Below are 22,179 nucleotides of genomic sequence, written 5' to 3'. Positions count from 1 at the left end.
AGTTTTTTAAAACTAAATTTATTTGTTTTGTTTTAAAATTATTTTAAATTATTTTAAATTATTTTGAATTATTTTAAATTATTTTAAATTATTTTTAACTATTTTTTAATTATTTTTTAATTGTTTTTACGAACTCGGTTAGCCGCTTGTTTGTCTTTTTAGCTTTTTAAATTAGGCACAGTTGCAGGAATGAAAAGTATGTATACACATATATGTATAAACTTATATGTATACATTTACACTTGTGGACGCACGTTCCATAAACAGGATTTCGCGAAGGAGTAAAAAGGACGGCGAGTTCACACACGAACAGGCCGGAGGGGGAGTTGTGGGCGTACGCGAAGTGCTGCTCCTTGAGCTCTCATGCATGTTCAATTAAGCTCAGCATGATCCTGAGCTGTTTGGTGTGTGAAGCGGTCTGGTGAGTTGTGAAGCGGTGTGGTGAGGTGTGAAGCGGCGTGGTGAGTTATGAAGCGGTGTGGTGAGTTATGAAGCGGCGTGGTGAGGTACGAAGCGACGGCGTAAGATACGCTTATTTTCGCGTTACTTCCCCCCTTTTGAGCTGTCTCAACAGAGTTGTAATGGGCATAAGAGCGCATGCTACGTCTGCACGAGTACACAATATGGTTGCAACTTGCGTGGCAATTACTTGTTTCCATATGCAATATACGTGGTATTAATGGGGAAAAAATAAATGGCGTCATATTTGGAAAAAAAAACGTATATTTAACATTTTTAAGTGTTTATCACGAAATAGCTATTTTTTTTTTTTTTTTTCTGCATGAGTCTACAAGATGGTTAAGAGTTACATTTTTACATGCACAAAAAAAAAAAAAAAAAAAATAGCTACCTGTTCTTTCCATAAAAAAAAAAAAAAATGGCTACCTGCTCTTTTTACAAAAAAAAAAAAAAAAAAAAGTTGGCTACCTGTTGTTCTTTCCAACCCCAAAGCATGTGCATGCAGAAGAACTAAAAAAGGGATTCACTTTTTAATTGCATTCTATTAAAACGAGGGAGCACTAAGCACATTCTGTTATAGCAATTGTTCTTCCTGTCTTATGGAACACTTCCTGGCAAAATGTAAGTCTGTGTGTTGGTCATTTTTTTTTGCCATGCGTGCATGCATTATTTTCCGTTGTGGCTGCTGGAAAAATGGAGAGTGTGAAAATTACACCATCATTTTTTAGTGGCCCATTTTGCGAAGCAGCCCACTTGGAAAGAATTCCCCTGCGAAAGGGAAAAGCCTCCTAGCAAAGAAGAAGCCTGGCGGATAGGACACATTTTTAACAAAAAATGATGCACCATTTTTACAGCCCACTCCTCAACATGGCTGTTGAAGACTCCTCAGTTGAGTTCCCTTTTTGTGAAAATTTTGTGCATGCTTTTTTTTTATCAAGTGCGCATTTACCGGAAAGAAGGATTTGCGAAAAAGAACGATTTGCGAAAAGGAACGATTTATGGAAAATATTTTTAAAAACGAAGGGAAGGTTCGATTTGCTGCCAAGTCGCCAGTTCTTCTCTCCTCACTTTGCACAGCGCGATGGTGCCACAACTCCGGGAGTTTTTTTGTGTGGAAAAATAAAAAGGAAGAACCCACTTGGTGCTTTTATGGCAAGGGGGAGACGCCTTAAAAAGGGGGCACGCACGAGCATGTATGTATGTATATGTGTATGCACGTGTATGTGTCCACTTGGCCATTTTCTTTGTCCAGTTTGTCCCAACATTGGATGACACACGGGGGTTACCCCTCCTCTACGCACCAAAAATGGAGAACACTCTGCGCAGTTAGCAGTTCGCATGGTTACGTTTTTTCCCGCATTGGAAGAAAGACTCATCGATCACTTCACTAACTGCACTAACTTCACTCTAGCTAATGCATTTAAAAAAATTTCATTCGAATAAGCCGAGGTGGTAAAAAAGGGAAAACCCAAAAGAATGTTTTTTTTTTTTTTTTTTTTTGCAAGTCCATTCGGTTCACATTGAAGGTGTACACGTAGTGCGTCACTCCAACTGCGATGTGATCCTTTCTGGCGCAGTTAAAGATGTGCATTTGGTTCATTCAGGAAGGGGGAAAAAAACCAACGTTGAAACAAAAATTAGTGTTACCGTTGAGACTGACGTGAGCACGGGATGGAGGGCCCCTCGGGGGGAATGCTGCCCATTTTGACAACGCACAATGCGCAAGGGTAAAGATGAAGCATTAGACGGTAGATACATCTTTACAGTCGCTTAAATGAAAAACACTCCAAAAAAAAAGTTGGAAAGATAACCAAATCGTGGGGGGAACAAACAAAAAGTGCTTCCACTCACCGCATGACACACCTGTTAAGTGACAAATGGCGGCTTTTCTTTTTACTCTCCCTCCCCCCAACATATGACTCATTTTTTTTCAAACGAATTATCTGCACAAATGGGGAAACTGTGCAGTATGTCTAATGAGCCGAGTATGCGGTCACTACACATTTTTTCTGTTCTTTTTTTTCACAATTTTGGAGTAAAAAAAAAAAAAAAGGCGCGTAAATGAATGCCCATCTTGCCATGTAGACAAATGGCAATTTATAACTTGGGAGAAAATCCTTCAAAAGATCCACATGAGAGGATGAAGATATGCACAACGCGCGCAGTCGCTTCATAATGTATGCACGCGTACGATTAAGTGTTTACATTTTTATAGCTTCGTTATATGTGCTTCATCCGGGGGGGAGGGCCGAAAGAAGAAAAGGATGTGGCATTTTCCCTGCCGCGTTATATTTCGAATCCCACATGGTGTGTACGCAAAGATGCATATTCGCACGTTTTCCTTTTGCACATTTGCGTAGTCACACATTCCTCCCTACTCGTTACGCATTTTTCGGAACGCCTTTGTGCGAGAAAGTTCAGGAATAAAAACATACACTTTTTTCTTTTTTTTTTTTACCGTCAAACGGTTTGCAGCAATTGACTCAAGGGGGTGGGAGTTCGAAGCGTGCGCACTGCTTTGCTACATTTTTAAATCTCCAAAAGTGTTTTTTTTCCCCTTTTTTCCCCCTTTTTTTCCCCTTTTTTTCCCCCTTTTTTCCGCCTTTTTTTTTCTTCCCCTTTTGCCTCAACGCTGGAGAAAATGCAAAACGGTGTGAAAAAAATGTAACGCAAGTGTGGCAAAAAAAATAAAATAAAAATGAAAAAAACGATGTAATACATTCCCACCGTTAACGTCGGCGTGATATCGAACATCTTCGTTTTCTTCCGTTCTCCAAAGGAGAGTTGACACAAGCGCGTGGCGGAAGGAATCGAAACTGCCGAGGCGTCGGCGAGTCGCGACGCGTCGTGAAATATGGGGCACCCCAGCGAAGAGCAGCGCAGCGTTGAACGTTTTGCAAAAAAAGGAAAACGCGTCAAGTGATTCTCCGCGCGGATACAGCGCGCGCGTGCAGCGCACAGTGTTGCGTGCCCCCTGCCGAGCCGCAACCCGGTGTAGCGCAGAGGGATCAAAGCGGTCCACCCAAGTTCACCCGTTCACGGAGGATTTTTACCGAGGATTTGTGCCGACCATTTGCGCCGACCATTTGCGCCGACCATTTGCGCCGACCATTTTTACGACGATTTGTGACGACCATTTTTACGACGATTTGCGCCTACCCCTTTCGCTAACCCCCCCCACCAACTTCCCCCCACGACCAGATGGGAATTAAGGGGCTGACCAAGTTCATCGCCGACGCGGCGCCCAACGCGATCAAGGAGATAAAAATCGAGAACCTGATGGGGAGAGTGGTGGCCATCGACGCGTCCATGTCTTTGTACCAATTTATAATTGCCATAAGGGACTCCGAGCAATATGGAAATTTGACGAACGAGTCGGGGGAAACGACTTCGCACATATCCGGGCTCATGTCCAGAAGCATCAAGCTGATGGAAAATGGGCTGAAGCCGATTTACGTGTTTGACGGGGCCCCCCCTGAGCTCAAAGGGTCCGAGCTAGAAAAAAGAGGAGAGAAAAGACAAAAGGCAGAAGAATTATTAAAGAAAGCAAAAGAGGAAGGAAATTTAGAAGAAATCAAAAAACAAAGTGGAAGGACAGTAAGAGTTACGCGCAAGCAAAATGAAGAAGCAAAAAAGTTATTAACGCTGATGGGAATCCCAGTTGTGGAAGCCCCATGCGAAGCAGAATCTCAGTGTGCATTCTTAACCAAGTATAATTTGGCGCACGCAACCGCTACGGAAGATGCAGACGCGTTGGTATTCGGAACGAAAATCCTCATTCGAAATTTAAATGCCAATGCATCATCAGCCAATCAAAATAAAAATAAAAACTCCAGCAAAAGAGGATACATATTAACAGAAATTAACCTCGAGCAAGTACTAAAGGGATTAAACCTAAGCATGAACGAATTTATAGACTTTTGCATTTTATGTGGCTGTGATTATTGTGATACTATTAAAGGGATCGGGTCCAAGACGGCCTACAATTTAATAAAGGAATATAATAGCATTGAAAAAATTATAGAAAATATAGACAAGAATAAGTACCAAGTACCTTCTAACTTCCGGTTTGTGGAAGCTAGGGATTCTTTTATTAACCCTAAAGTTTTGCCCAAAGAAGAAGTTAAAATTGACTGGTGTGAACCCAAAATTGAAGAGCTCAAAAACTTCCTAATAAAGGACTACAATTTTAACGAAGTTAGGGTTACCAATTATATCAACAGATTGCTGAAGGCCAGGAAAGTCACCACGCAGAGACGCCTGGACAACTTCTTCACCGCATGCACCAAGAAGAGCACCAAACTTGTTATCGAGGAGAGCCAGAGTCAAAGTAAAACTCAGAAGGAGGCGAAATCGAAGCGGAAGGGGAAGAAGAGGGATGCCCCGAATGACGGCGCTGCGAAGCTTAACTCCAAGCAGAGCAAAAAGACGAAGGTGGAAAAGGAACCCAAGAGGGAGAAGAAGGATGAGGAGGCACCCAATGGGGAGGCACACAATGGGGATAATAACGAGGATGAAGAAACCCCCGGCATGGGCGCGCGAGACCCATTCGACACAGACGATGAGGAGGACAACCCCAGCCCCAACTTCTTCCACCAAAAATCCGACTCCGAATCAGGTAATGTAAAAAAGGAAAAAACGGAGCAGGAGGGGAACGCCACCACAGCGGGTGATGTGTATAACTACCCCAATGGGAAAGACACAGCAGGCAGTAACACTCACCTAAGTAGCAACAGCACCCTGCATAGTTGCAACAATGTGGGCAGTGAGAAGGCACCCAACGAGGGTATGCACACTGTAGGTAGTAGCGCCCCCGAGGCAGGCACCAACCATGTAGGCATCAACCATGTAGGCACCAACCATGTAGGCATCAACCATGTAGGCACCAACCATGTAGGCACCAACCATGTAGGCAGCGGTGATTTATTCCCCCCCAACGTCGCCGATTGTGCGAATAACAACGCTGATAAAGCACAGCCCGAAATGAAAAAAAAAAACATGTTATTTTTGTTGCCCTACTGCCCGAAGAATGTTACTAATGTGAAGAAGAGGAAGTCCGTGCAGCGCTGTTAGGGGAGTCCAGGAGCGCCCATGCAGGGGCGCGGTCGTGCGTTTGTGTGTTCGTCGTTCGTCCGCTCGTTCGCGCATCCGTGCGCTCGTGCACGCACCCGTTTCGTGGCCCTTTTTTTTTTTACGTACTTTTTAGGCTCCCGCTCCCAAGGGGGTTTCCACCTCCACGGACGCACACGCACGCGGACGCGCAGTCTGTCTCGCGCCCCGTTTGGGGGGCCGCCCATTTGGCGCTTCCCCCACCTGTCAATCTGGCGTTTTCATACCTACCCAGTTAGCTTTCCCGTACCTACCCAGTTGGATTTCCCGTACCTACTCAGTTGGCTTTCCACTACCTATCCGTCTGGCCGCCCGTTTGGCCCCCCCTTTTCAATTCCACACCGCGTGCATTTGCAACAGCGAAGCTAACACAAATGCATTTTCATTTTGGAAAGAAAAAAAAAGAAAAGACTTCCGTTTGGTGTCTTATTAAAATATTCCCCCATTTAAGAACAATTCGCCGATTCTCCCCGTGGCCGCTAATTTTTTTTCCACCATTTGGTAGCAAGCAAGGGCGCAAAAAGGGGGTGACCCTTTCGCCTAGGGAGCTTCACACAAATGGCGTTGTAGAAGAATTGCCCCGTTTTGCAGCCCGTCGTGAATGCCCTTAGAGGTTGTTCTGGGCCAGCGTAACGCGCTTTAAAAAAAAAAAAAAAAAAAAAATGCAAACGTGGGGCATTACCTCCTTGGCTTCTCTTTGTAGCAATAACTGTGCACTCTTCTACATGCGTTGGTGCTTCTCCCATTTGGACCCTTTTTATGGCCCGATTGTCCGTCAACGCTGAATGTGCCTCCCCCAAGAAGGGTAAATTTTCTGGCAGCGGAGAGGGTTACGATCTCACTTCCCACTTAGGAGAAATAACCAGTTGCACACTTTGCCGCTTCCACGGGGGGGCACTTAACAAAAAAAAAAAAAAGAGGCACCAATCTACGAAAGCATCTGATGGTGGGCAATGACGTGCATTCAAATCGGCACACCATCGCCTTATTTTTAGCAACCGGCACACTTATGTAGCGTTCCTCACGCCGCTCCCCCATTGTAGCTTCTCCCATTTTGTGTGAAAAGGACTGATGAGGGAAGCCAACTCAGGTGTTCATTTTTGCAAAAGGTCCACCTCACCGTTCTTCCTTTTGATTAAACGTAAAACTGCTTTAAATGAATAGCTTAAGGAAAGGGATTTTTTTTTTCCTTTTTAAAAGTGAAAAATGTTTTTCCTTTTGTGAAAGAGGGGGCAGGGCGAATGCACAGCTTGTGGGGGGTGACTTCCACGGGGGGCGCGTTCGAGGGTTTGCGAGCGGCAGGGGAGGAGAGGCAGTGAAGAGGGGAAGCAGGGTAGGCAGGTTAAGCGGGATAGGCGGATCAAGCGATCCGCGGTCACCTCCCCCGTTTAGAGCCCCCGGGGAGGTGACATGGAGGGGGGCGGCACACTTCTCCAGCGTTGGTGGAATGGAAGCCGTCGCACCCGGTGGGGGGTCCGATCAGCAGAGGCAAAGCGCAGATCGAGGTGTGATAGCGGGTGTGGAGGTGAGCTGCGGCTTGAACGTCTGCAGCAACGGTGAGGAGGAAGGCCAGCGTATCGGTGAAGACGACGCCGATCAGGAGGACGTCGATCAGGAGGACGTCGACCGGTACGCCAAGTCCTTCTACGAAATCTACGACGACCACGGAGACACGCAGGACTGCCCGCGCGAGCTCCGCAGGTTCATCAGAAGGGAACACATGGACGTGAAGATTAAGATCAAATGCTCCAGCCCGAGGAACCTGGGCAAGCGAGATGTGCAGAGCGTCATCGGTGAGGTGTTCGCGGGGGGGGAGGCAGTGGAGGAAGTGCCTGATGGAGCGCCGGATCAAGCGGCACTCTCGGGGGAGGAAGCGGGCCAAGCGGACGCAGAAACGTACTACCTCAGTTCTAACTTCAAAAAATTTAACTACCCAAACCGAAACGTGTTGTGGCCAAACCCCCTGGTTTACAACCACCGACTGCAGCCGTTCCTCCTGGAGAGGAAGAAGGACGAAGACGACACCACCTTTGATCGGAACAAAAAAATTATAGAAATGAATAAGAGGAGGCTACAGAATTTGTGGTGTTACAGCTCCAGTTACGGAGTGGAGTGGAACACCCTGGATGCTCTTTTTTTAAATTTCAAAAAAGAGAAGGAGGAGCATTTGAGCAAGTGGGAAGAAAATAAAAACGGCATCATGCTGTACGCATCAAGAGTGGCCAAGAGGAAGTTAATAAAGAGTCGAAGAGAGTTGCTAGACAAGCTGGGCATCGACTACTCCAGTAACGTTTATGCCAGTTATGAGGACACAGGGGAGCTGCACGAAGCGTATATGGAAGACGACCAGGAGGTCGAGTACAATTTGCTGTTTCCCCGGTCGGTCTTCCGCAAGTGGACTCGCACGTAGGTTTGAGGGGGTGCGTCTAACTGGTTGCGTGGTTAGCGGTGCCACCGTCGTGGAGGCAGTGCTACCGGCGCTACATCTCCGTCTTCATAAACGCGCATAAATATGACTTTCTTTTTTTTTTTTTTTTTTTCTTTTTTTTTCCCCTTTATAGCCTATACTTCTACTGGAAGGACCGGTACATGCACTACTACGAAGACACCCTGTGCGACTACCTGAAGGGAGAAGTGGTGGACCTGCAGCTGCTGCGGGAACAGAACGAGCGCAACCTACATTTGCCCGGGAAGAAAATGATGAGAGAGCACTCGTTCAGCTTAAGGCCGGTCAAGGGGTCCAATCTGTACGTCACGAGATATGTGCCCAAGGGGCGGCGACGGGTAAGGCGCACGGGGAGACACTCCACAGTGTGTACTCTACGTAGAGTGAGGAGAGCACGTAAAGCACGTAGTGCGTGTAGTTATTCCCCCACAGGGGCGCCCTTCCACTGAGCTGCATGCAAGTGTGCTATCTTCATCACTCTGCATCCACCCCCCCACACATGCGTACTCCTCACCGCAGGTTAGAACCGATGCAGATCAATTTGACTTAACAGGCGTCGGGGAAAATATATATAACACGGTCCAGAAGGAGAAGTAGGTTGGAACAACTGCGCGTGTCGTTCATATCTGTGGCATGTTCAGGGAAGACCTGCGCAGACATTTTATATCCCATCCCACTTAGGTAAGTTCCTCCAGCCACTGCGTTTAATTCGAAGCGGTCCTGCCGAATTGGAGAGTCCCCCCGGCCCACTATACGTTGGCAACGCTCCTATGTGCAGAAATGTGCTGGATGGTTACCATGGCAATTTGTTCCTTCTTTATCACACGTACAGTGTGTGTGTGCTGGTGCCTATGCAGACGGGTGTTTTTTCTGTTGTACCTATCTGCACACGCAGGTGGGCCTCTTCCCTACCCCCCCTTCTCACACAAACGAGGCCCTTGCCAACGTCTTTGCAAAGTTCATTTTTTTTTTTTTTTTGAATTCCCAAACGGAGGGGAAGTTACCACATGGAGAGAAAAAATGACACCAAAGGGGTAAGAATTGTAAAAAAATGGCTAAACTGCTGGGAAAAAAAAAAAAAAAAAAAAAGGAGAAACAGCAACCGCGCCCGATGGAACACCCACCATGGAATGACACACCTAATGTGGGGAAAATTTATTGGAGGCCTTTTTTGCGGTTTGCTAAAGGGAGGCATCTGTTTTGTTTGTTTTTTTTTTTTCCCCCTCCAATTAGAACTGTTTTGTACTAATTTCTGTGCACCAACGTTCGGGGGGGGTGGATCCCATTAGGCACATTTTTTTTTTCTCCCCTGAAATGATAGTCCGGGTGTTCAAAGGCTTAAATATAGTGCTGCTCTGAAGCAGTGGCATTAATGGGAAAAAAAAAAAAAAAAAAAAGAAGCGCGACGAAAGAGCTGGAAATGTAGTCAGCAGTTACCAGTTAGAAGTGGCACATCAGAGGCAACGCGAGTGAGTCGCGCAAGGAGCACCAGAAATTGGCATCCCCTCCCCCCTCATCAGTCGAGGGCCTCCTGTCAATGTACCGCGTAAAATTGAACTTTTACTGGAGGTAGTATCCCTCCTGGGAAGGGACAGCTGCCGTTTTTGGCGCCACATGAATGTTTATGTTTTGTTTGTGTTTCTTTTTCCGTTTGTGTTTCCTTTTCTGTTTATTTGTACCCGGCCGTGCCAACCGCGCGCGCAAGTTTTCCCCTTCTGAACGAACCATGAACAAATCGCCACTTCGCTTTTTACCCGTGCGATTGAAACGTTTGTGAGCCACCCATGTTATAAACACCCTTTTAAAGGCAAACAAATCCAGAAGAAAAAGAAAAAAAAAAAAAAAAAAAGGAAAAAAAGGAAAAAAAGGAAAAAAAGGAAAAAAAGGAAAAAAAGGAAAAAAAAAAAAATTGACTCAGACGGAGAAGCAACCTGGAGCAGTAGACCGAAGGGACGTAGAACGTAAATGAGGCAAACCACAGGATGGATAATCGAAAGTACATTGGTTAGCCGATTAAGCAGTTTTGCTGTGCATGTGGTGTCGTGCTTCACATTTAGCTTCTCTCAGTGTGTGCCCCGCGCGTGTCACTTTCCCCTTCTGAGCTTTTTCGTCCACCCCGTCTGCAACGCTGTGCGAAAATTTCTGCAAATTCGAATGTTGCCATTCGTCGTTGTGCATTAGCAGAAATATACTTTTTTTTTCTTTTTTTTTCTTTTTTTTTTTTTTTTTTTTTTTTTTTTGCGGCTTGCTCACCTTGCCACCCCTCCCTTCCTGCAGACAATGAACTGACGGGGGATTGGATATGCTCGGATGGAAAGTAATGCTAAAATTTGCCAGCCCATTTTGCTGCTTCGGAGCAGGTCTATCCGCCGGGGAGATGCATCATTGCGTTTGACTGCCCCTGACCATGGCTAACCACTCCCGCGTGTCCCGTTCCTAGTGCACCCCCAATGGGGCGTAACGCCCCGGGCTAGTGGAGGCCACGCCTACACGGGTGCTGCTACGCCTACGTGCTGCTGCATGTACGTGTCTGGGTGCACCACCCTACTGCACGCAAAAAGTGAAGAAACGCTTCCCCTTCACATTCCTTTTAAAGCTGCGCGATGGTGAATTCGGCTCAAAGGACGCACTGCCACGGATGCAACAGAGTCAGACCCAAAAGCACAAGTAATTGTTTTAAAACGGCACACGGGTGACGCGCCGTGGGCAGTGTGCATAGGTGTTCCCCGGCTGCCACTTCGTCTACCACTCCAGCGCGTGCAACGTGGAAACGGGCGTCTAAATGGGCATCACTCAGCGGGTCACTTAACGCATCAGTTAGCGGATCACTTGGCACACCACTTAGCGAATCACTCACCACACTGCTCACCACACCGCTCACCACACCGCTCACCACCCCGTAGTGAAGAAAAACCCCAAGCAGGTGCTCTTCAAAGCGAACGACTGGAAGTGTGACGACTGCGACAACATCAATTGGGCCAAGAGAGAAAAGTGCAACATGTGCAGCAAGGCCAAGTTCCCAAAAAAGGGAAACGACCCCAAGTCAAATAAGGAGGTGCGGACTGGCAAAGGTGGAGGCCACTACGACATTCAGGGAAGCAACGAGAAGAGGGTCCATGACTCGGACGACGAAGAGTATGATGAGTTTGGTCGGAAGAAGAAGAGGAAGATAGTGGGTAAGTACCCGGTGGGGGAAGAGGCTCCGCGCGCTGTCTGTATTACTCATGTGCATTCCCCCCTTTAATATTCAATGCTGCAAACACACACGCTTATCCGCTTGATGCTGTATTTTTTGCCCCTTTTTTTTTTCTTTTCCTTTTTGCAGATAAGGATGCCAAAAAGGACAAGGATTGGGGAGACAATGACACGAGCAGGGACGCAAGCGGCTACAGCAACAACAGAGAGCCCTTCTGCAAAAAGGACCCGTACGGAAGTAGACACTTTAATCACTCCCGGTCGAGGAGCTTCACGTCAAATAATTACCAACAGGGCGGCGGTAGAGGTAGAGGGGGAGGCGGCTACTACAAGAATTACTACGACCGGGGGAGGCAGGACGGGGGGTACAACGCCGGTCGGTACGATGGAGGGGGCAGATACGACGGAGGAGGTAGGCACGATGGAGGAGGCAGGCACGACGGAGGAGGTAGGCACGATGGAGGAGGCAGGCACGATGGAGGAGGCAGGCACGATGGAGGTGGCAGATATTATGGCCAAAACAGACATGATGACCGAAACAGACATGATGACCGAAGCAGATACGATGACCGAAGCAGGTACGATGACCGAAGCAGGTACGATGGAAGTAGCAGGCATGATGACAACCGGCATGATGACGGCAGCGCGCACGAGCGAAAGCCGAACTACAGCAGTGATAGGCGGCACCCAGACAGGGCGGGCAGCTCCGGCGAGGCGGAGAATGACAGGCGAGCCGATGACGACCGAAGGAGGTATAGAAGGGATTAAGTCTATCACTCGGGAGAGGAGGAGGAACCAACAAAGCTACGCAGATGGCGCGGCAATGAGAAAGGCACATATAGCAGTGGAGGAGAATTATTTTGAAGCTAAAAAGGGACGCATCAGTCGTGGCAGCAAAAAAAAAAAAAAAAAAAAAAAAAATGATCATTTTCGCGCACCATTGTAGCTAGCTGTGTGCGTCGTATGTATGTGCATAATTTTTTTTTTTTTTTTTTTTTTTTTTTTTCCGTTTTGAATAAAGTGTAGCTGAGCACGGACGCGTATTTGAGCGGTGTGTGAAATGTTGCCCCCCAATTTTTGCACGACGTTTTACAAGAGCAAGTCACCTCTATGTTGAGGCGTGTGTATGTAGGCACATACGCATGCACTTGTGTGCGCCGCTTCCTTTTTGAAGTCATAACTACGTTTGTTAATTGTTTCACGTCGCTAGCAGTCATATGTGCGATGCGACGTCGCAACACCACTTCGCCACGCCGCTTCCCCCCCGGTCAGTCGTGAAGCACCTTCTTCAGCTCACCCGAAGTCATGTTGACAATTTTGTTGCTTTCGAGAAGGCTAATTTGCTTTTTGAGGATTACAATCAAGTCGAGCTGTTTTTTGAAGGCATAAATGAGTTCCTTTTTTTCCTTCACCAATTTGGCTACCTGTTCCTTTTGGCTGTTTTTGTCTGGCACGCTCTTATCGATGGTGGTGGAGCTACCAAGGATCATCATTTCTCCTTTGCTCTTCAACACGTTTTTATAATTCTCTATTTCGCTCATGTACTTGTTTATAAGTTCATCCTTTTTTTTTATTAAAAGATTCTGTTCATCCATTTTTTTTTCCATTTTGATTTTCTCCCCTTGCAGTTGCTCAACCTTTAGGTCATTTTGTTGGTCCCTATCTAGTAGCATTTTATTTTCCTCCTCCAGAGTGGCAACCTTTGCATTCAGGAGGAGGGACATTTCGTTTGACTCATCCATCTGTCTTGTTAACATGTTCACTTTTTCTTCGAGCTCTAATTTGTCGCTTCGCAAATTTTGATAACTTTCTTTCAGCGTATTTTTTTCCTTCACCTCGTCACTGAGCTTATTATTTATGTTGTGCATTTCTTCGTTTAGATTTTGTATGTACGTGTTCAGCTGGTCTTTCTCCTTTTTGTTTTCTTCTACCACGCTGCTCATTTTTTCCTCGTACGTCTGTTGCATTTGCGCGATTTTCGTTTCGCTCATTTTTATTTCGTTCGCCATTCGTTCGCAGCATTCGTTCGGCTGGCCGCCACTGTTCCCACCGCTGTTGCCGTTGGTGGTCACCGTCGTGGCGACGCGAGGCGTCCACCCCCCAGGGGTAGTTTGCGCCCCAGGAGTGGTTCGCACCCCGGGGGACTGGTTACCCTTCTCTGCACCCTTTAGCTTCTCACCTATGGGTACCTTCTTCCGGACAATAATTTTCTTTTTCTTTTTCTTCACCTCCTTGGGTGCTTCTGCTAAGGCGGACTCGTCATTTTTGCAGATAATCGAATTGAGGATTTCATTTTCCGAGTCGTCTTCCACCTTATCGCTTTTGTCGCTCCTTCCGTTGGGGTTGCCTGGGTGCTCAAACTGCGTTCCAGGGATGGCATCATTTGCGTTAGGGTTGCTTCTGTTTGGTTCCCTCTCAATGGGTTTTTTCTTCTTCACAATTTTTTTCGCAGCATGAGGAGGGGGGGCCTCATCACCAGCATGGCTATTATTGTCCTGGTAATCCTTTCCGTTACCGCTGCCAGCATCGTCATACTCGAGGTTCCCTTTGGGACTTTCCTCTCCATTCCCCTCGTCATCATCCCCAAGGGGGTCTCTGTGGGCAGCCTCATTCGTCTTCCCCGCCCTGGCACTGAACTTGGCGGCGGCCTTCCGAACGACGTAACTCTTTTTTTCCTCCTTCAGCGTGGATGATTCTGCCATGTTAGCAGCGCTGCCGTCGTTCCCTATGCTACCATCATTCCCCGTGCTGCCGCCATTCCCTATGCTGCTTACGTTCACCGCAACGGTGGCACCCCCCTCCTGCGCCTTCTTAAGGACCTTCCGCTTCACCACCTTGTCCCCCTCCTTCTGCAAAGGAACGGTGCCCGTCAGGGTCCTCTCAACCTGTCCATCCGTTTTCTTCCTCACAATTTTTACATTCGCACTTTTCTTTACGAAATTGTTATTCGCCTCCGTCTTATCGACGCTTTTACTTTCTAACCTCAGCAGACCGCTGCTTTTTAGCTTCTTCATAGACATGATGAGAAGACATGTTTCGGGGGGGGTTACACAAAAAAAAAAAAAAAAAAAAACTATGCCTCCTTCGCCAGTTGATCGAACACTCTGTAGGAATTTATTTCGGCACGTCGAGCGGATTGTATTGGGGCGCTCTAAATAAGCCACTAAGCATCTAAGAAGCATCTAAGAAGCCTCTAAATAGGCCCCCAATTAATCCCCTAATTAAGCCTCTAAAGAAGCCTCCAATCAAGCCCCTAATTTGTCTCCCCCGCTTCACATGGCATAGGACCAAAATCCCAGCTGTCCGTTCATGCGAAAGTGTGAGAAGGATTACCAAAATGGGGGAAAGAACATTAGCAAATGAGTGTACGGGAGAAATCGCGCGGGCGTGTAGGCCAGGGGAATCTCTCCATTTCTCCTTGTCTAGGTGCGTAAAAATGGCTACTACGTTATATACACGGGGTACCTTTCTTGTGAAAACTGCGCGAATGGAGTCACTCTTCAGTTTTGCACAAAGGGGTGAGGTCATCACGCGCGAAAAAAAAAAAAAAAAAAAAAAACATCAAACATGTAGGGAAGCAATCAAACAAACAAGCGAACGAAAAAACGCATAGATGAATCGGCTAAGCGGAGAGAAAAAAAAAAAAAAACTCCTCTTTTCTCTTCCAACCGGCAACGCGAAAATGGGAGGTGAAATCTTTTATGCATACAGCATTTGCCACGGGGAGGGGGCTTCAAAAAATTACCTCGCGCAGGGAATCACACACAAAAAAAAAGAAAAAAAAAAAAAGGAATAAGTGAATGAGTCAAGGGGAGAGGGATAGACCGATTGGGGCGTACGCACACCTTCGCCCCCCCCGCACCGGTTCACTTTATTAAACTCGGGAGTAAGCAGAATGGGAATTCTACGAAACGATAACCCTCCTACTCCTCCACCTCTGCGCAGCCATCTCCTGTCGGCACAAAACACCTGACCACCTGGTGATACATCCAGGCGTCCCTATTCCTGGGCCCACCAAACCACTTATCCATTCAGATCCTCCTCCTCACTATTTTCCGAAACGTAGTGGTAGTACCTCTTTAGGATTCTTCTTCTGTTCCTTAAGGTGAGCAATTTTTTGTTTTTAAATATTTTTTGCTCCCTCGTTATGTCCCCATAAATCTGCCCAACTTCCTTTTCCAACACATGGTGGTCTACACTTTCACTTAAATTGCAGATCGCTTTGTACTTCTCTAGCATCCTTTCGAAGGTGCCACTTTCCTCCTGTTTTAACTTTTCCAGTCGGCTCAGTGGGTCTCTGCTGTGTGTACTAATGCGTGGGAAGGAATCGCTTGTGTTTTCTTCCTCTCCTTTGGGCACAACACCTGCAACGACTTTCGCCCCGTCGCCATGGTCCCCACCGTCGGAGTTGTCCTCCGATGGGCCACTTTTGTCTTCATCACTTGGGAGGGAGGTCTCCGCTCCGTCGGTTCGGCCGGTTTGGCCGGTTGCGGCGATTTCGCCGATTTCTCCGTCTCCTTGATCCCCCTCTTCCTCATCACTCTGCGAGGTGTCTTCTTCCTCTTGGGCACTCCCCCCCTGGTCGCTCCACACATTTTGGTCCTCCTCATCTTCGCCCTGCGCGCTTATCCTCTCCAACTGGTGCAGCATCTGACTAAAGGCGGCAGTCGATTCGCCCCCCTCCGACTGCTCAGATTCCTCGGAAAATGGGAAGGCTTCCACGTCGCCCGCCTCACCGCTAGCCACGTCGTCCCTCTCACGGTCAGCCATGCCATCCCCCTCACGGTCAGCCGCATCATCCCTCTCACCGCTAGCCCCATCACCCGTCTCACCTGCCGCGTCCTCAGCTGGGGGAGTTACCACACTGTCTGCCCCCTCACGATTGAGGCCCCCCCGAACGTGGCGAATTTCCCGCTTGAGCAACTTCCTCTCCTGGCGAAACAATCTGCGCTTCAGTTCTTCTTTCTGCTCCTTCATCCGCAGGTGGTCCTTCCTTAACAGGCTCATATCCCCCTTCGCGTCCTCCAGCTGTTTCAAGATGAGGCCTTCCGTTTGGTCTAACTCCTCCAACTCGTTCATCGTGTTTTTAATTTCACTTAGCATTTTATTTTTCAGAAGTATTTTTTTTTTATTCTTCAGGTTTTCCTTCCTAATGTTTATGTTGTCCATTTCGCAATTGAACTGGCTGATGTCGATGGTGAGTTTTTTTTTTCTCCCCTTTATGCTGTTCATATTTTTTTCCACGTCAAAAATGTTTTTTTTTAAAAGGAATATTTTTCTCAACAAATTGGAGGCGTTCAAATGGTGGCTCGCCTGTTCCTGTCCTTTCTTCAGCGTAGCATCATTCATGTGTGCGTTTTCATCACACGGGGGGGAAGCTCCCTTTCCATCCGTCGTTTCGCAGTTATTTCCCACGAGGGACTTCCCCCTTGAATTACCTTCACACACGTGATTGTGTTTGCCCTCCTCATCCGAGTTGCACAATTTTCGAACGACGTTTTTTAAATCCAAAAGTAGGCGGTTCGTTTGGGCCTTCTTCTGGCAGGAGCTTTGGTAGGCTGCCTTCAAATTGGCTACGGCATTTTTCGTTTTTTCCTTTTCATCCACGACGAATTTCTTTTTCTCCTCCAAGAGGGAGGTGGTATTTTTTATAAAATTGATGGAGGTATTTAAATCTGACTGCTTCTGCAGAAGGGTCTTCATCTCCGTTTCTCTCTCTTTCTCTAATTTTTTCTTACTGCTAATCGCGTCTTCCTTTTGCGCTTTTTTAATGGTAATCATTTCTTCGAGCTCCTTTATGTTTCGATCAATGGAGTCAATTTCTTCGTCAATTTTGTGTAACTGCTTTTCATACGTGGAGGATATGTCTTGCACAGCTTTGTTTAGCTCCTCTTTGGATTCCTCTACATTTCGTGTTTCCGTTTTTATGTTTTCCTCCTCAGTTTTTATGTCCTCCTCCTTTTGCATAATTTTCTTCTTCCACATGAACAGTTCATATTTTTTTTCTTCAAAAAAGCTTTTTTTTTTTTTTTTTTCCTCTTTTTTATTTGTACATATGTTACGGATAATCAAGTGAAGAACATTTTTTACATAGTTCTTTAAAAAAAAGTTACAACAGTTTATTTGCTTTTTTTTCCTATACAAATCGGTGATGTAACTTTCGATATTCGTTAACTCCAAATTGTAGGTGAATATTCTTTTTTGCATTTCGTGGGCTGTGTCTAGCTTTTCGTTTATGATGAGGACTTTTTCCTCCTCTTTACATTTCTTCCTTTTTTTCCTTATCTTATGCACCTTCCCCAGAAATTTGTAGATGAGCAAATCGCAGTTGTATTCTTCCTTCAAGTTTAGCAGGACTCTGTTTGCATACGCCTCGTATGTGAAGTAGTACACAACGATTAGCACATTTTGGTGGATTTTATTTTGGGCCAGTTCGTCCAAAAAAATGTTCACCTTGTCCTTATCCCACTGTTTTGTGTTCGTCATGAAGAAATCGCGCATGAGGGGTAGGAGGTCATTCAGCGGGGTTATTCTCTGCTGAGGGGGGTTTTCCATGTGATGCTTTCCCTCTTGGGGGATGGCACCCTCTCTTCGCTTTGTTATTTCGGTTTGTGTGCATTCCAGGGGCACTTCACATGGCTCACTTGCGTATTCGCTTCGCGAATCACTCCATTTCGGGTGACTGCAACTGCTGCGTTTCGCCCCGTTCGCTGACTCGCTGTTGTTACTGCCTCGTTCGTAGCTGCCAACCCAGGGGGCACTTCCATTTGGTGCAATTTTGTAAAAACCGCTAGAACGTTCGAAACGCTCCTCTTCATCCTTATCCCCGTGCAGGGGTAATGTTACCGCTTCGTCTCCCTGGACATTATTCCCCCCTTTGTCAGTGGCCGCCACACTGCTGCAGTAGCTGGGCGCCAAGTCCTCCAAGTCCAGGTACGCGTCTCCCCTCTTCGAGCTGAGTGTGCTGCTTCCCATCGCTAGTTGCGCCTCTTGCGCAGCGTTCCCCTTGCCCGCAGTGGGGTTCTTCCCCTTGGCGCTCCGCTCGGAAGACTTTATCAGCATCCCTTTGAACATGGACATGGTTGCGACAGTGGGGGGGTAGCTAAGATGGGGGTGGCCAAAACGGGGGGCACTTACAAAGCAACAAACCGCACCTTCTTGAAGTCTCTATTTCGCTTCACATCACAGTCAGGGCGGAGCGAACGACAGCTGGGTTATCCTACTTCGCTGATTTGCCAAGTATGCCCAGCTGAGCGGGGCCCCAAGGGTATGGAGGCGAATATGGGAAGGCTCTCCTTATTTGTTTTGTCCCTTAGGGGCCCCAAAAAAAAGAAGAAATGAACGGTAAAGGGCATAAAACGGTGGGCAAAAATATGGCGGCAATATGGCGGTAAAAATGCCAGCAAAATGGTAGTAAAAAATTAAACCACTTGGAGAAAAAACGCGCTGAAGCTATTTTCGCGAAATGGGGCCAGAAACGCCCCTCCAAATGATAGAAAAAAAAATCGAAACAGCCCTGTCACGTCGCGATGGCGCGCCTTCTTCGCTCATCAAGCGTCCTCACTGGAAGGACAAACATTCATGCACCGTTTTTATTTCATTTTTGCGAAAAATTGGAATTAATTGATGTAATAGTTTTTTTTTTTTTATATACCCCCCTGGCCCTTCCCCACACTGACGCTTAAAAACCTGGCACGGGAGCAGTTCATATTATACATCCCACGTTCGTATGAACGGCGAAACGAAAGGAGTGAACCGAATGGTTAAGGAAAAAAGGGAAGCAGCTTCACCCCATGGGGTGTCAGAATCAACGGGGTGAATTTCCTTTAGTTAAAGGCGTTAACATGAGGCTCGTATGCTTCACACTTTCAGCCCATTTTCCACGTGCCTTTTAACTTTGTTTCCCATTTGACATTGATGGAGAATAGCCTCTCGACGGGGAACGGGTAGCTAAACAGATTGCTGGCACCCCCGTTTGAAGTAGCATCTCGCATATGCACCAATCACCTTAACACGGTCAATGCTTTGTTTTTGTTTCTCCAAAAGGAGAGGAACTGTGTAAACATGTGCTTCGTAACGAGGTGGGTCGCTGCGACGTGGTTATGATGGAGGGGGAAATCCCCTCAGCTGGGGTACCCACGACAATCTGTACGTAAAGGTGTAACCCGCACAGTAGTCTCAATTTTGCATGGCATCAAGCAAAAGCGGTAGGGAATGGAAAAAGGCGGGAAGCCACCTTTGTAGCGTTTCCCCTCGCGAAGGATGATCATCCATCCACTGCTGCTGAATGAACCTGCCCACCCTTCAATACTCGGCACGCACTTGGCCCATTTTCACCACAGAGCACACACGCAGTGGTAAAACAGAATAGCATCAACTATATCTCTCCTCAGATAAATTAAAAAAAAAAAAAGAGTAACTTCTTAAGGGGGTGCTCAAAAAAAAAAAAGAACAGTTTTTTTTTATTTTAACCGTGTTTTAACGCCGTGTATGTGCATTTATCCCTGTGGGAGGTCCCCCCAATTCAATTACATTGCGCTTATACCTGGAGTGGAGTACCTTAAGCTTGGCCATTCCCTCTGCAACGGTTAGCGGCATCACCGAGCGACTTATTTTTTCACCTGAACGGGTCAGGTAAAAATGGGTGGGACAATTTTACACACAAAAATGGGAAGCAACCAGGTGTACAGGAAGCAGAGTGTGTCGTCCCCCCTTCGCGTTGCTCCTCCGCGTTTCTCCTCCGCTGTTCTACCGCTTCCACACTGTTCACACGAGAAAGGCGCTTTCCCATGTGTGGCGCAGGATCGAACAAAGTGTGTTTGAGTTAGTCCCCCTTTTTGATTATTTTTTTTACAAATTAAAAAAAAAAAAAAGTGAGCATATGTCAGATTGGTCGGAAGATTGCAATTCGGCACTGCAGATTAGTCCTCTTCCATTTGTTTTAAATAAATGGAGGGGCGAAAAATGTAGCCAACTGTGTGCATATGTGCGTGTAATGTATAGCTTCCTTTTTTTCTTAAATGCAATTTTGGCACACTCTATGTTTATTGTTCTCTCTCGACAGTTGCACATTGACAGTTTTTTTTTTTTTTTAGATAGTTATATAAGCCAGCTTTTTACACTTTTTTTTTTTTTTTTTTTGCGAAATTTAAGAAAAAAAAAAAAAAGCAGCAAGCAGTCCCCCGTTTGAAGGCCCCATCAAATGGTTCCTCTTTTAAAACGACAACTGGGTAAAGCATAAAAACGGATTCCCTCGCGGAAGTTACAAAAGGAAAACGCGAAAGAATTTGAGTAAGCACATGTGAGAAACCATCACACGTGACATTCCTGATGTAGAGCGCAGCGTGTAAGCCGTTTCCATTTTTATACCTGCCTGCCTTCACCTCCTAACCAACCCCTGTTGTGAAAAGGAAAAAAATTAGAGGCCAACAGAGGCAAACAGAGGCCAACTTCTCTGCGTGCTGGCGAATACTAGCACGGCGAGTTGTACATATGTGCTGCGCACGTACGTATACATGCTGTGATGGCAACTTGGTTTTGTTTTGCTCCCCCTCAACGTTTGATTTAAGTTTTTGAATTTAACTTCCATTTTGACGTCGCCATTTGCGTGATTTTTACGTCGCTGTTTACGTGATTTTTACGTTGCTTTTTACGTCGATTTTTTCGTCGATGTTGACGCCCATTTTGACGCCCATTTTGACGCCCATTTTGATTTTGTTCTTTAAGCAGTCGTAAGATTTCGCCTCAAAACAAGCCTTCCCGCTTAAGCTTTTCGCTCCGTAGGCACACGCCATGTACGTGCCTGCCACCCGTACGTAGATGTTTGCCCATTTTACAACTTTTGCCCGTATGAACTGCGCCTCACCGAGGCAGTAGGTTTTTTTCCTCACCCCTAAGGGATTACGCCTTCCGGTGAAGTACCTCTCGCAGGCATGCGTGAGATGGTCTTTCACCCGTTTGCCGTCCCCCCTTTAAAGAAAGCCACCAATACATAGCAACCGAAGCCGAGACAGAAATCGCACCCGCAACAGAAACGGCAACCGCAACTTAACGCGCCACCTAAAAGCTGCGAAGAAGAAACAATCCCCCCAGATACTCTTCCTCTGTGCACACAAGGAAAGATGAAGGAGTATGAAAATTTGGAAATTCTGAAGAAAAAATTCAGCCCCCTGCTTTTTATTTTCCGAAAGGATGAGGAAAACGAATTGAAGAAGTACACAAAGAAATGCACCCTGGTGAATGCAATCAAACATTACAAGGGACAGACCCCCAAGGAATATGGCACCTCGGTGGAAAGTAGGTCCAATCTGCACACGAAGAATAAAATAATGAGTTACTTTGAAAGGCCTCTTGGTGTTTTCACCAAATTTTATGATAATCCTATTGTATTGGAAAGGGGCCAATTTTTCAGAACAAATAATATGAACCGGAATGGGGGACTCACCTACAGGCATAACAATAACAGCGTGTTGAATAGGACCCTCCTGAATTCGAAATACTTCCCCAACATTTTAAATAACAACATCGTTCGCATGGCAAATGATGAGGAATCTGATTTTGGGGACTTGGAGGAGGAGTACGTGGTGGTGAAGAAGGTGTACACCTACGTGCGCGAGTTCGACAGCATGTACATGTACATCTTCTAGCCGTGTGACCCTTGCCGGGGGGCAGTGCGTACGTGAGAGAGTGCTCTTATGTGTGCGCATGCGAGTTTTCCTTTTTTTTTTTGTTTCCACCGCCAAAAATGGTATGCTTTACTGTGCCAGAGTTAACCGCTTGTCTGGTCACACTTCCCACTTTTTTTTTTTTTTTTTATCATCCCATTTGGCTACTCAATTTGCTGCTCGTTTGGGAGCGCCCGATTTGTTCTTCATCGCGGCGCTACGCTTTGCTGCCATTTGTCGGCAATTATTCCCCCGCTGATCCCTTTTTCCGATTTTTTTTTTAACCCCAATTATCTTCTTCTTCTT

At 46.5% G+C, this 22,179-nt stretch overlaps 6 protein-coding genes across 6 annotated transcripts, besides 16 other annotated features; 4 read left to right on the top strand and 2 right to left on the bottom strand.

Annotated features, from left to right (window-relative positions):
- Positions 1–435: 435 nt before the first annotated feature.
- Positions 436–537: a microsatellite.
- Positions 538–852: 315 nt separating this feature from the next.
- Positions 853–872: a microsatellite.
- Positions 873–927: 55 nt separating this feature from the next.
- Positions 928–947: a microsatellite.
- Positions 948–1,677: 730 nt separating this feature from the next.
- Positions 1,678–1,715: a microsatellite.
- Positions 1,716–1,967: 252 nt separating this feature from the next.
- Positions 1,968–1,988: a microsatellite.
- Positions 1,989–3,090: 1,102 nt separating this feature from the next.
- Positions 3,091–5,532, top strand: PVX_000820 (flap exonuclease, putative; the record flags this gene model as incomplete). Its single annotated transcript, XM_001613294.2, has 1 exon — positions 3,091–5,532. Exon 1 carries the CDS (start codon positions 3,661–3,663, stop codon positions 5,530–5,532), a length of 1,872 nt encoding a protein of 623 aa, XP_001613344.2. The 5' UTR covers positions 3,091–3,660.
- A 58-nt stretch (positions 5,533–5,590) lies between these two features.
- Positions 5,591–5,648: a microsatellite.
- A 590-nt stretch (positions 5,649–6,238) lies between these two features.
- Positions 6,239–6,260: a microsatellite.
- A 755-nt stretch (positions 6,261–7,015) lies between these two features.
- Positions 7,016–9,079, top strand: PVX_000825 (hypothetical protein, conserved; the record flags this gene model as incomplete). The annotated part of the gene is made up of 3 exons (XM_024731189.1): positions 7,016–7,947; positions 8,130–8,352; positions 8,534–9,079. 3 exons carry the CDS (start codon positions 7,016–7,018, stop codon positions 8,609–8,611), a joined length of 1,233 nt encoding a protein of 410 aa, XP_024586961.1. The 3' UTR covers positions 8,612–9,079.
- Positions 8,115–8,147: a microsatellite.
- Positions 9,080–9,111: 32 nt separating the features above from the next.
- Positions 9,112–9,132: a microsatellite.
- A 288-nt stretch (positions 9,133–9,420) lies between these two features.
- Positions 9,421–9,443: a microsatellite.
- A 553-nt stretch (positions 9,444–9,996) lies between these two features.
- Positions 9,997–11,977, top strand: PVX_000830 (hypothetical protein, conserved; the record flags this gene model as incomplete). Its single annotated transcript, XM_024731188.1, has 5 exons — positions 9,997–10,018; positions 10,292–10,331; positions 10,611–10,681; positions 10,918–11,190; positions 11,340–11,977. 5 exons carry the CDS (start codon positions 9,997–9,999, stop codon positions 11,975–11,977), a joined length of 1,044 nt encoding a protein of 347 aa, XP_024586962.1.
- Positions 10,236–10,283: a microsatellite.
- A 156-nt stretch (positions 11,978–12,133) lies between the features above and the next one.
- Positions 12,134–12,159: a microsatellite.
- Positions 12,160–12,399: 240 nt separating this feature from the next.
- Positions 12,400–14,229, bottom strand: PVX_000835 (hypothetical protein, conserved; the record flags this gene model as incomplete). The annotated part of the gene is made up of 1 exon (XM_024731187.1): positions 12,400–14,229. One exon carries the CDS (start codon positions 14,227–14,229, stop codon positions 12,478–12,480), a length of 1,752 nt encoding a protein of 583 aa, XP_024586963.1. The 3' UTR covers positions 12,400–12,477.
- A 61-nt stretch (positions 14,230–14,290) lies between these two features.
- Positions 14,291–14,311: a microsatellite.
- A 463-nt stretch (positions 14,312–14,774) lies between these two features.
- Positions 14,775–14,797: a microsatellite.
- Positions 14,798–15,004: 207 nt separating this feature from the next.
- Positions 15,005–15,027: a microsatellite.
- A 205-nt stretch (positions 15,028–15,232) lies between these two features.
- Positions 15,233–18,289, bottom strand: PVX_000840 (hypothetical protein, conserved; the record flags this gene model as incomplete). The annotated part of the gene is made up of 1 exon (XM_024731186.1): positions 15,233–18,289. The coding sequence occupies one exon, from the start codon at positions 18,287–18,289 to the stop codon at positions 15,233–15,235; it is 3,057 nt and encodes a 1,018-aa protein (XP_024586964.1).
- Positions 17,256–17,287: a microsatellite.
- A 3,041-nt stretch (positions 18,290–21,330) lies between the features above and the next one.
- Positions 21,331–21,855, top strand: PVX_000845 (hypothetical protein, conserved; the record flags this gene model as incomplete). Its single annotated transcript, XM_024731185.1, has 1 exon — positions 21,331–21,855. The coding sequence occupies one exon, from the start codon at positions 21,331–21,333 to the stop codon at positions 21,853–21,855; it is 525 nt and encodes a 174-aa protein (XP_024586965.1).
- Positions 21,856–22,179: the final 324 nt, after the last annotated feature.

Source organism: Plasmodium vivax, chromosome 3, assembly GCF_000002415.2.
Source record: "Plasmodium vivax chromosome 3, whole genome shotgun sequence".
Lineage (NCBI taxonomy): Eukaryota > Apicomplexa > Aconoidasida > Haemosporida > Plasmodiidae > Plasmodium > Plasmodium vivax.
The sequence above is the reverse complement of the archived record's forward strand: the minus strand, read 5'-3'. Positions and strand labels throughout refer to the sequence as shown.